Raw genomic sequence first — 12,493 nt, forward strand, 5'->3', positions numbered from 1 at the left:
TGCCATAAATCATAGAAGAGAAAGTGAAGAAAGTGAGTTCATGCATCTACAATAAATTAATTTAAGTCTCCAAGTGTTCCACTACTAGCAGAATTTCAGAGTGGTTCATGTATAGTTTTTAGAAAGAAGGCAGTACAGGAATCATGGGTAGTGTTTTTACCAGTGTGTCTTTATTGCTGTAGTGAACCATCCACCCTTCCTTTATAGCTGTGCTGGATCGACGGGTTGTTTGTCTCACAGACTGTACCACCCTCATTAAAGGGATGTAAACACTAGAAGGAAAAGGACAGCATTAAGGTAGTCAGCAGGTAAAATATGAGTTTAATTACATTTCTATCAGTCTGTCTATAATATTCTTATCCAAAACATCTCACACCTTTGATCTCCATTAGTTCCGTCCTGATTGTTGTCAGGTGAAAAGGAACCAGGGATGCTGCAGGCCTCGTCCGAGTCATCTATTGAAGACTTGTCAGAGCCGTCATACTCGCTGCTAAAGTCCATTGGAACCTCGGGGTCCGCAGTGGGACTCAACATGTCTGAGCCAAAAAACAAACAAGAGAAGGGTTTAAGTGCAGCTTAGCCTTAAATATACTATGAAACAAATGCTATTACCATTCGTCTAATTCTAAAATGCTACAGAAGCTAGTTCACTTTGTTGCAAACCAACACCAAGAATACTTACCAGAGTTACTTCTGTTTTCTGAGAAGATAAAAAGATTAGTATAGTGAGTTTCAGAGCTGTTAGATAAAGTGTTATACTCTCAAGTAATCTAATTCTGACAGTGGAAACACATGCTATCAAATCCATGCAGGGTTAACAGAGTAATACACACACACACACACACACCACAAAAGCTAATACATTCATCTTTACTCACCTCCAATGGTCTCGCCAAGGCAGTCATTAGGAACTTTGTATGCACATCGTTTGTGGCAGTTGAACTTACAATCTGAGAAGATTGCAGAAACAGTTTAGGTAAACCAGAAAGACCAGTGAGCATTCTGCATCCCACTGAAGGTCATACAAAGAAGACACTCTGTTCAGCTGCGCTCACCTTTGCACTGTAGCCCTTGTCGGAAAAGTCCTCTAAGAAGCCTCTTGCAGTACTGGCACACCGTCGGTCGAGTGTATGAGTGAACAGCGAACGTGTGGGGCACCTTTACCTTGCTCATCAGCATCTTGTCGAGATGAACTGGTCGCCCCGTGTAAAAACGCCGGGCGTCGCTAGCTGTCCGTGGCTGGCAGAATAAATAGGAAACAAATTTTTAGCGACAGTCACAATTGTTGAGGTGCTTAAATCAAAACCTTTGGAAGCTATTCAGCCTGTAGCCAAAGTAATTAATTACTTCACTTTTGCTTATAGCCTCCGAACCTTAATAACTGTTGATTTGATCAGTGAATTTGTCAGCAAACAGCTGAGTGACTCTATGGAACATCAGCAAGTGCTTCCCATCTACCCTCCTACAGCCCACATTATTTATGTAAACAGTAGAAGCAGTATTAAAGTGGCCATGAAGTAAAATGTGTGTTAGGGTTACTAGATTTGGACACTTGAAGCTGTGCTGTAAAACGGATTTGTTTGCAGTTTTAAGAGGTCCTCAATGAGCTTTCAGTCATTTCATATAGATAGCGGGGGGGGGGAAGGCAACTTAACAAGTGCCAAATGTCAGGCCACCACTAATTACTTTGAGGACCTGTAATCACTAATTTAATGAAAAAGAAAAAAAAACAACCCCAAAAAGAAAATAAATCAGCAGATGCTGCAGGTGTATATGGAATGACCCAGCTACTCACATCTAGAAATTACAGAGCCACACTGTTATGTTTTTTGAGATCTCCCTATTCACAAAAGTCCCTTATAATGAGTTTCTTTTTGCTCTGTTTTTGTTTTCAAACAACACCCAAGGGAAATATGTGACTCCTTAGCTGTTGAATGCGAAACTTTGTTCACCCTCGAGTCGCTGTGTATCTGTCTGTTCTTTGTTGTTGGACGGAGTGTTTACACTGTCTTCAGTTCCTTCTCTGAAAACATCTTCCTATTGTAACTAAATTTCCAGCTGAAAATGGCTTAAAAAACACAGGAGGCTGCAGTTTTGGGTGATAATTAACTCGTCATACGTTTATGATTTTATCTGGTACATCATATATATGCGTGTCCGTGCCAGCATGTGCGTGTGTGGTCTCTCCAATTAGACGCCTTTCCTACTTCTTTTTAAATTGGGAGCCAATAACCAGGGGAAATCAGTCAGTAATAAGTGTTACTGCCCATCTAATTAAATGTTTTTCTACATCTTCTTTGCAAATAGAGTTGCTGAACAGAGGAAATCAGCAGCAGTAAGTATTATAGCCTCAACGGACCTAATCTATTTACTTAAAGTTCACTGATATTGCAGTGCAATGCCCCTTTAGCGGAATGCAGTCAGACAGGAAGAGTTTCAGATGAATATCTCAAAAGCGTACACAGAGAAGGAAAAAAATATTGCTTAATGAAGTTTAATGAAAAGTGTTTGGGAATTAGGAATGTCTGAGGAATCTACTCAGTGTTTCAGAAAATGTGGCACTTGAAAGAATTCTAAAAGTGACTTCAGCATTATGTGGATAAATGAGGCAGTACCATTTGAGTGTGTGAGCGAATAAGACTCGCTTCTTCTGCGCAGGTGGAGGCTGTCCCAACGCTGTACACCGACTCAGTGGTCGAAAGGCGCAGGGACTGGCTGCTGCTCAGCGACGTGGTGGACAGACGCCGTTTGCGAGCCCCACTACAGTTGTTCGGGATGCTGAATGCACAGCGTTTGTGGTAGTTTAGCCCGCAACCTGCAGGGGGCAGCATGCATCCAAGAACGGGGGGAGCAAAGAGATGGACCATATTTACTGAGTGTTCAAATTTGTTTCACCATATGAGCGTCTAGTGCTATTCACACTTCTTCTCATTATTTCCCTCACCATCACATTTCAGTCCTTGTCTAACCAGCCCAAACAGCATTTCTCCACAGTGATCACAGAAAGCCGGGGCCCGGTACGAGTGCACATTGAGCGCGTGGGGCCGAATCTGGAAATCTTCAAACGTAGCTGCCGCTAAAATAGATAACACGTCACATTAGGACAAGATACAATCACGGTATTGTAAGGGAGCAAAATGGAAAACGATTAGATGAATGAGATACAAGCGGGATGGAAAAATAGATCAAGTTTCTGACTGTGGACACGAGGGAAATTACAGCTTGAAACAATGAAAGAACAGATTAGGGTAGTGTAAAGTAGGACCTGTAGTAAAATAAGCAGATAAGGATGAAAACAATGAAGTAATTAAAGATAGATAAGACAAATGGAAAGATGATTTTGTTTTTGATATGGTTATCTTATGGAATGAGGAGAAGAGAAGAGAAGAGAAGAGAAGAGAAGAGAAGAGAAGAGCTTACCAGAGAGCACTACCTCCACCAGATCTCCCTCCTGGATGTCGCTGGCAGCTTTAACTAGTTGTAGTATGTTGTTGGTAGATGTGTCATGCTTGAACAGCAATATCTTGTCATAAATGCCATAAAAGCCGCACTCTGGGAACTAGAAAATACAAAAACAGAGGTTAGGAGAATCAACTGCAGCCAAGGCAGAACCCTGATTAAGTCATATTTCATTCAAAATAATGAATGACAAATAAATGACTCAGCTCCTGAAACTAGAAAGATGGTGAATGGACATTTGCTGTAGGACAAGACAAACTTTATTTAGTCATTCCGTTTTTTTAATTTTAAATATAATATACAAGGATAGCATTTTTATGACCCTTCAAGGAAAACAAATCTTGAACATTGTGTCCACTTTGATCCCCTTTAAAGACAGACGACTGAATTTCAAGCAAGGCCTCATTGTTGCCAACACAGACCACTCAACACACCAGCCTATTTTTAATGCTACTAAATAAAGTATCTAAGGGTTGGCTGTTAGAGTTTCTGCTAGCAATGCAAATTTAGTCCATTATGTACTTAAAGCTACAACTTAAGTCACCTCATTCCATTTGCCATTAACAGTAACAAGATCTGTTATAAGATTCTCCCGCTATTATAAAGTGTGAACATGTCTATGCATGTTCTCAAGCATAACTTCTACTGTATGTCTCCAACTAATTCTAGCATGCTCTGCTATGTAACGCTGCAGGGATATATAACTGCCAACATGCAAACACATGCTGATGCTATCGCTGTTAAACAAGAAACACAAGCTGATTTCCACAAATCAAGCAAGTCGGTCGACATGGAAGGCAAGACAAAGGAGAAACTTTATCCCCTTTTCCTGTCAGTCGCACAATGGCACACACAAGCGCGCATAGGTGTTTCCATGAAGTTCTTTCAGAGATATGAGGGATGAGCGTGTCAATCAGAAGTCAGCAGAGCGAGAGAGACTGTCATAGGGAAACCCTGCTCTCTTGAATAGTTAATGCAGTCTGGCTCACTTCAGTGGCCACGCCACACAGGACACCAAAGAAAGAGAGGGAGCAGGACCTTTGTGTGCTTTTATAATAATTTGTTTTTTTAAGTAAGCATAAATGAAACCAGAAAGATGAAGAGAAACAAATATATAAAAAATAAACACACAGACACACTCTTTGCCGCTTCTGGCTAAGTTCTAATCGCTTACAGAAAAGGGAACCCAGGTCTCCAACTTGAAACAACACAATGACACACACACACAACCACCACCAGACACACCCTCTCTTCTCCCCCCTCATTTCCCTTTTTTTCCCCTCCTCTGCACATAGACAGTCTGCCTCTGTTTCCCCAACAGCCACTCCACATCACCACATCTGAAATCCAGGCCTGGCCTGTACTGCTGCCAAGCTACACAGTGAGTTCACCACGCCCCGACATTGGCCTGCTGCTACTGACCACACAGTCAACAAAAAGTCACAAAAAGCACATATAGTGGCATTTACTTAAAGGTCTCCAGCATCCACTGCAACCAGAAAAGTCACAGGTATAAGGGCTTGAACATTAGACATGAACACACACCCTTGATTTAAAAACAAAAAAAACCATAGTTGGTAATTCTGTCTGGCTTTTTATGTTGGGCAAGGAGCTTTTAAGATTTTGTTTGTGATAAGAGTGGTGAGAGTGAACTAAAACAAAAAAGCCACAAGCCTTAAATACAGAATAAAGTTCAAGATAGTACAGTTAGAACAAGACTGAACAAGTATGGCTTTTTTTGAAGGGTTACCAATCAGAAAACATCTTCTCTCTATTAAGAACAAGGCAGCACAGCTTAGCTTTGCAAAGGTGCATCTGAACCTTCCAGAGGAATGTCCCCTGGATAGATGAGACCAAAGTGGAGCTGTGTTGCCGTGATGCACGTGTGCCACCAAACACGGCATATCCGCACAAACAACTGTTGAGCACGGAGGTGGGAGAGTGATGATTTTGGCTTGTTTTGCAGCCAAAGGATCTGGACAGCTTGCAGACCGTGAACTTCTCTGATACCAAAGCATTATAAAGCTTGAAACAATGGAGTGGATGCAGAAAAATAAAATAAAAAATTCACATGGCTGTCGTTTTGGTTTTTATGGGGCATCCTTTTCTAAAGTTTCAGTGTTGATGTATACACTGAAACGGTGGATTAAAAAAAATAAAATAAAATACCTACACCAGAATTTTGAGAGATGTCCACCCCAGGAGACGGGTTTCACAGGCAGTGAAGCGGCTTCGTCACTCACAAATGTAGCTTTACCAGGGACCGTATTAAAGGTCCTTCTTTTTAGTCAACTAACCAAGTGGATGCTGGCGTGAGGGTGGGACCCTATTTGAACAACAATAGTGGTGAAAGCAGGAAGCTTTCTGCATAGCTTTATGTGAGGTTCAGTAAAAAGAGTGAGGCATAGCATTCTCATTATCACTACTACATCTCATGTCTGTTTAGTTACTATGAGAAAGAAAAACAGTGGAGACGCAGTCTTGAATATTAGTTGCTGTGAAAACACTTCTACTAATCGTGCAGATTACAAACGAAATGTTGCAATTTGACGGTTTCAATTACAACAATTGCAATTCAATTGCAATTGTTGTAATTGAAACCATCTTAATGTTCTTAATGTTTTTATGGTTCGGTTTTTGTTTGTTCAGTTTTCTAATTTGACTTAAATGACCCTTTATTCCCAACACTCTGGCACAGCAGTTTTTGGCTTTGAGTCAAGCCGACGTTGCAGATACAAATGAGCAGAGGCTCCAACCTTTCCCTAAGTACAGACTTAAAAACCCGCAATCACACACAGATTGATGTCTGATGGGAGTGAATCATGTAATAGCTACATGCATCGGTACCAGGGATTGCCACAACTAAGACCAACTGCAGCCATTAGTAATTACAAAACACCCACAGAGCCCAGATCAGAGGAGACTCCAAGCTCTTTCCAAATCCACAGACAGCCGTCTTCTATGAGCCCCGTGACGCTATTTGATGCCAGCCTCTCTGCGATTAACCTCACGCTGTTGATGTCACAGCTCGCCTCTTAGCAGGCAAATCAAGGCAGCTAGTCATATTATTCTGCACATTGTACCGTCCAAAACATACACAATGCAATAATCATAACTGCAGCTGCCACGTCTCTGCACACCACAAGCCTTTACAGATAGGCTGAAAAGCACAAAATCCAAGCTCCGTAAAACCACTGCTACCTCAAAAGAAAAAAAACTCATTTTCTTTTTTTTGTAATGGTGGAATAAGAATAAAGTACCACAAATAATTTTCATCTATGTCAGCATGCTGAGAAATTTAAACATTTGCCTTACAATCATACACTGTATATTTTGCTGTGAGGTTAAAAGCTATATTCTTACAAGATGTGGAGTCTGAATATATCTGTTTGTGTACCTTGTGTGCACAAACACCTGATGGTATTGTAGTATATAGTTAGATGTAGTATAGTGTGATGAGGTTTGGCTGCAGAAGGAGTGGATGTGTAGCTGCTTTCTCTGAGGTACCAGGGATCAGGTTGCCTAGTGTTCCCTCTACTATTCAGGTCAATGAAGCCATTATGAGTGAAATGAATTATGAACTAGGATTTCTTTATGTCCCCTGCCTTTGTTTTCCCGTCACCTTTAATTTCCTCTTCAATACTAACTGTCCTTTAATGGCCTCTTTTATTGATTAGTCTTCCTTCCTCCTTTTTTTCTGTCTACACACTGATGAGAAACAGGACAGCAACTGCCTTATAAAGTAAACTAATAAAGGCCGACATTTTCTTTAGTGTGGTTCACACCCTCTCACTCAAGGTGATGTCACGGTAAAGTTGGAAGATAGATCTCTCACTTCATCACTGACTTGACTAACACACTTTGTTCAGAAGGTTTGATTCGTGATCTAATCGGGACATTATTAAATAACAGGCTATATGATAGCACACAGTTACGGTAAAAAAATAAATAAATTTTCGATACTAAGATTTTATGGACACAATAAAAAATAATCTGGACCTTAACAGGTCTTAAAAGTTAGTAAAAACAACCTGAAATAAACAACAAAAAAATTTAATAAAATCACATATTAGATCATATCTCAACCCTATGGAGGCACCATTAATAATGAGCAACAAGGACTATTGAGTACTAAACGGTGTCATGACAGCGGTTTCTTTCTGCAAGACAATGCCAAATCATATTCTGCATGTTTGGGGAAAAAAACAAAAAAAACAAAACACATGGCTTCGTGGTAAGTCTGGTGCTAAGCTGCCTTGCAGTCCAACACTGTCACTGACTGAAAACATCTAAAACATGCTACTGATACACATCTGTAGATTGCTATAACAACCTGTAATAACAAATAGTGTCTTAAGAAACAAACTGTTTTAATTTTTTCAATCAAAGACTAACTCACAGCAAGCAGCCTCACACGGATCAATTGCTGCTCTCATGTAAGCGGTGGCATTACATGAACAGATGTGGTTGACAGGAAGCTGTTCAAGTAGTTTCAGAAGGCAATCGTGAACAGCCATGTATCTAAATTCATAACCCAAGCAAAGGTGACCATTGTCACCCTAAACAATGCCACATCAACTTTTTTGTTGATGTGGGCCTTTGTGTGCTGTTGCAACTTTCAACTTTAATGAGAACAAGAGATGATTTTTTTTTTTTTTTTTTTAAATAATATATATATATATATATATATATATATATATATATATATATATATATATATATATTTTATTTATTTATTTTTGATTCAAACATAATAAGTGATGTGCTCTTTATACACAAAGCATCTCAGTTTGTGCCCTCACACAGATACCATCAAAGTATTGGCTTTTGGGAAATTTTAGCTTGGAGAGAAAAAAAAGAAACAAACAAAAACAAAACCCAGACACATGCACACTTGAGGTCACATCAATGCTTGCCATTTCCTCTCTTACTTTATTTCCTTGTCAATCACCTCAGGTTTTGGTCATATAAAGCAGGTCACATGCACAGTGGTAAAGAGAGCGATTTTTATCTGACATCAAACAAGTGCAGGCAGTTTAGATCATTTTTTCAAATATTCTACAAGTTTTTCAAACTCTAGAAGGGACGAAAAACTTTATTTTGCTTAACTTAATACCCCTTGTACACATCGGCTACTTTCGCCTCCTCTAATGATGAGTTGTTCTGAGGAATGAATGAAAGACGAGCCAAAATTTATTCTACTAAAACAGCAGCAGGAGCAGCAGCACGTAGATTTTATTTCATGTTTTATTTGAGTAAGCACATCGGCTACAGGTCATTACAATCTAACCAAAGCATTACTGCATACGTGTAAAGCATTACCACTGATGTCCAGTTCAGTCAGCGCCATTTCAAAGTTGAGGTTATGTCAAACAGCTACAGAACAGTGCTTCTAAATATAGACCCTCTTTATATAAAAGGCACTGCATGTGTGAAGAACAGAGACTTTTATGTCCTGCTGAGTTCGCTAGTTGCTTCTGCTTTTCATCTTCCCCATCACTTCCCCTCCTGAAGCTCTGCACCAGCCATCATCGACCACCAAGCCACACAAGAATGTATGCTCGGGTATGCACAATGAATGCAGCCGCTTCTTCGGTGCCAGCTAGCCATAGCTATGCAGCTTACAAACAGCAAATTTCGATCTTTAGCCTCCTCACTTTTACTGCATTTGACAAAGCTTAGATGTTGTGAATTCACTGAATGTGCATGATGCTTCGGATGTAACTTGTACTCTGTCAGCTGCTTGGCGAGAAATGATGATTGTTAATTTTGTTTCAGACAATACAGGGAAACTGCAAAACCTCAGACAAACAAACAAAGAAAAAAAAACTATTCTGACTACCTTACGGCAGGAAGCTCTGCATCAATCATTTTACATTACTATTGTAGATTTTTATTAACTCAACTTAACTTGGTGGATTAAATGAATTAGAGGCGGCCATGTTTTAGGACTAATAAGAGAAATATTATCCTTTTATTTCAATTTGTTGTTATCGCCACAACAGGAAATTGCAAACTTGGCATGAGCATATGGTTTATAGCTTTTTGAAGGTGTAAAGGATGTATAAACATAAAATATGGGCCTGAGGAAGGAGAGTAAGACATGTTCAAATAAGGCACTTAGAATTGTCACTGAATACACAAGCACAGACACATGCACACACACACAAATGAAAGTGTTAAGTAGAGCTGGGCGATAGAACGATAACGATATGTATCGCGATATAACTTTTACTCGATAGAGAAATTAAGCTATCGCGATAGACCTCGCCGCTCTTGTCCTCAAAAAAAAAAAAAAAAAAAAAAAAAAAAAAAAGGTCAGCCAATCCAAATTAAGTAGCGCAGAGCTGAACCAATCACAGCCGCAGCGTCACGTCGCGTGACTTGTTACGTACAGCACAAGTGCCAAGCCGCACGTGTGTTTGTTTGGGAAGCAGCCAGCGGGTAATGGAGGAAATGAGTGTGCCGACTAGAAAAATCAACCGAGCGTGACCGAAGAGAAAACAGATGATGGTTCCAATGCCGGAGAGATTGTCAAACGGAAGAGCCATAGAAGTTCCGTAGTGTGAAGGTATTTCGGCTATTTCAAGTCTGACAAAAATAGAGTAGCGTGCACTGTAAATTGTGCCGAAAGCAAGTCTGGAAATACAATAAACTGGTGCATGCGTCACACTGTGCGCCACGTTATTGTTTCGGTGAAATGAATTTCTACAATACTGTTACTGTTAATTCTACTCTCTGCAGTGTTTAAATGCTTACATATACACACAGTTACTGTCCCTCCACACTTACGACTCGGTTCTGCTTCTATGCCCCAGCTTTGTTTACTTTTTCCCACCGAGGCTTCTAGACTTCTGATTGGCCAACATTTAGGCACGGTTAGGAATCTAGCGCCACCTGCTGCTTTGGCATGTTCATAGCGTTTTCCTTCATTTCTGCCTTTATGTGTGGACGGGATTATTTTTTAAAACGAAAATGGAAAATCTCAGTTTTCAAAAATACCCGTGTACGTGTGGACGTAGCCTCAGTCTCTGACTGGAAGCGCTAATTCGTCATTCGGCTTTTGTCAGACTAAAGTAACTGTTAAAACTGTTTGAAAAGCTCAGCTATACAACAAGGAGAGATTGAGAATTTCCTTTTAGTTCTCAGTTTATTTGATATTGACAAGTTAGTCAGTTTTGTCTGTTCTTCTGTAAAACAAACTAAGATTTATTTTTAGAATTAATATTTTGTTTCTAAGTGGAATTGACAATTTAGTCTGTTTCGTTTGTTCTATTTTGAAACTTAAACGCTTTAGCGGCTGCCTTTTGTGTAGTTTGCAATATTTGCCTTTATTTATCTGAAAAAGTCTCATGTTCCTTAAGTACATCTACCCTGTTGAACTTATTATGGGAAATAAATATTTAAATAAAAACAAGCTGCTGATTCTTTCACATTTTACTTGTGAGCAACGGCACATTTAAATCTTACAAATATAGTTATTTGGCTTATATCGTGATAGATATCGTTATCGCCTGAAATGAAAAAACATATCGTGATATGAAAAAATCTCATTTCGCCCAGCTCTAGTGTTAAGTCAAAGACAAAAAAAAGTTTCCAATTTTATTTAAAAAACTAACCATGTAGTTTAGACATCCAGTTCACAAAAGCCACTGAATTTCCCTAGCTGCGTATGCAAAGAACACCAGTTGTGACCTTTTGGCAACACGGCTGAATAATTTTCAAAACAGCATTAAGAGCAACACACAAACATAAAAAAACCCAAAACACCGCAGCTCTTCAGAATCAGCTGGGCCAATCTCCAGTGACAAGAACTTGGACGTCAGCGTCGCTGTGTACACCGCATGCTCTGTAAACAGTGTGACCTCCATAGCCTTACATGGTCCTCCACAGTGATGTGTTTCTGCAGCAGAAGCTGGCTATCACAACAGGAACCCGATCCAGGCGTTTTATAGCAGACAGGAAACATGTTGTATCCCTTCAAACAACACACATTGTTTGAGCATCCACATCTTGCTGTGTAACCCTCCCCCCAAAAAGTGCACGTGTGCGCGGACGCCACACTCTTGAGAATGAGGGTGATAATGGGTGGAGGTACACCTGTACTTCACTTTCTGCTTTTTTATCTCAGTCAGACACACCCCTGAGGCTGCACCATAAATCCCACCATCCTTGTTAACATGTCAGGCACGGGACTCTGTAAGGACCCCATCTTTTTGAAAATGATGAGGTGTTTAATGAGGGGCTGCCATGGCAACGGGCACGTAAAGACGTCAACGTTTCTGCCCTCATTAGATCCTAACAACAAGTTGGTGTAGCGCAGGAATTTTTCCTTTTGTGCTGACAGCGTTCGTGATGGAACAAACGCGTTACTGTGCTGGTTGTTCTATTTTTAACCCCAGTGAGGTCACATGCTGGTGAAAAGATGGAGTCCACAAAAAAAAATAAATAAATATGATAATCATCCCTGCTCTTTACAGTGCACCATGCTGGATTTAAAGAAAAGAAAGCTGTGGTCTCTGAAACACAAATGTCACATAATAAATTGCAGGAGTGACTGACAGCTCTGTGCCAGGACTACAAGGAATTAAGCAAAACCCATGACGTCAGCTAACCGCTGGGCTTGGCAGACATAAAGAAAGAAAGCAAAACAAGGATGAGTAAAAGAAGCACAAATGAAATGTAAATAACGCAGTAAAGTAAACTATGCCCTCATGCTGTCACTAGAATTACGTCCAAGTAAATCACTTGTGAACAGTGGGGAATTGTCTGAAATTTCCGGCTTCTTCTAGAAAGTCTCATCTGTTTAACTGTTAAAGTGTGAATGTGACTGCATACACACATGTCGTAAAAGATTCAAAGCAAGTCAAGAGATTTTGCATCAAGATTATCAGTGGAAATAATGAAAATCGTTTTACTATCATGATCTCTGCAAAAGGCACACTGAAGGTCAGATGCAAAAGCTTCTTTCTTCCTGGATTTGATGAGCTTCCTGTTTGAAACGTGATACTAGGAAAGCATTTTGAGCATCGAG

The 12,493-nt window shown here is 40.0% G+C and overlaps 1 protein-coding gene across 2 annotated transcripts in view; it reads right to left on the bottom strand.

Moving 5' to 3' along the window:
* The window catches only part of prkd2 (protein kinase D2), a 31,549-nt gene that overhangs the window by 7,707 nt on the left and 11,349 nt on the right, over positions 1 to 12,493 (bottom strand). The window contains exons 3-10 of one of the 2 annotated variants that reach the window (XM_086261613.1): positions 3,421 to 3,559; positions 2,945 to 3,076; positions 2,616 to 2,815; positions 1,056 to 1,239; positions 879 to 950; positions 683 to 700; positions 377 to 536; positions 161 to 272 (exon numbers count right to left, since the gene is read on the bottom strand). In XM_086261613.1, the coding sequence (XP_086117739.1) occupies positions 161 to 272; positions 377 to 536; positions 683 to 700; positions 879 to 950; positions 1,056 to 1,239; positions 2,616 to 2,815; positions 2,945 to 3,076; positions 3,421 to 3,559 (1,017 nt within the window). The remainder of the gene's footprint in view (positions 1 to 160; positions 273 to 376; positions 537 to 682; positions 701 to 878; positions 951 to 1,055; positions 1,240 to 2,615; positions 2,816 to 2,944; positions 3,077 to 3,420; positions 3,560 to 12,493) is intronic. The other variant, XM_086261614.1, reaches the window with a different exon arrangement.

Source organism: Aulonocara sp. 'chitande type north' Nkhata Bay, linkage group LG14, assembly GCF_057382095.1.
Source record: "Aulonocara sp. 'chitande type north' Nkhata Bay isolate Kocher_YH1m ecotype deep benthic linkage group LG14, A_spYH_male_GT1.1, whole genome shotgun sequence".
Classification (NCBI taxonomy): domain Eukaryota; kingdom Metazoa; phylum Chordata; class Actinopteri; order Cichliformes; family Cichlidae; genus Aulonocara; species Aulonocara sp. 'chitande type north' Nkhata Bay.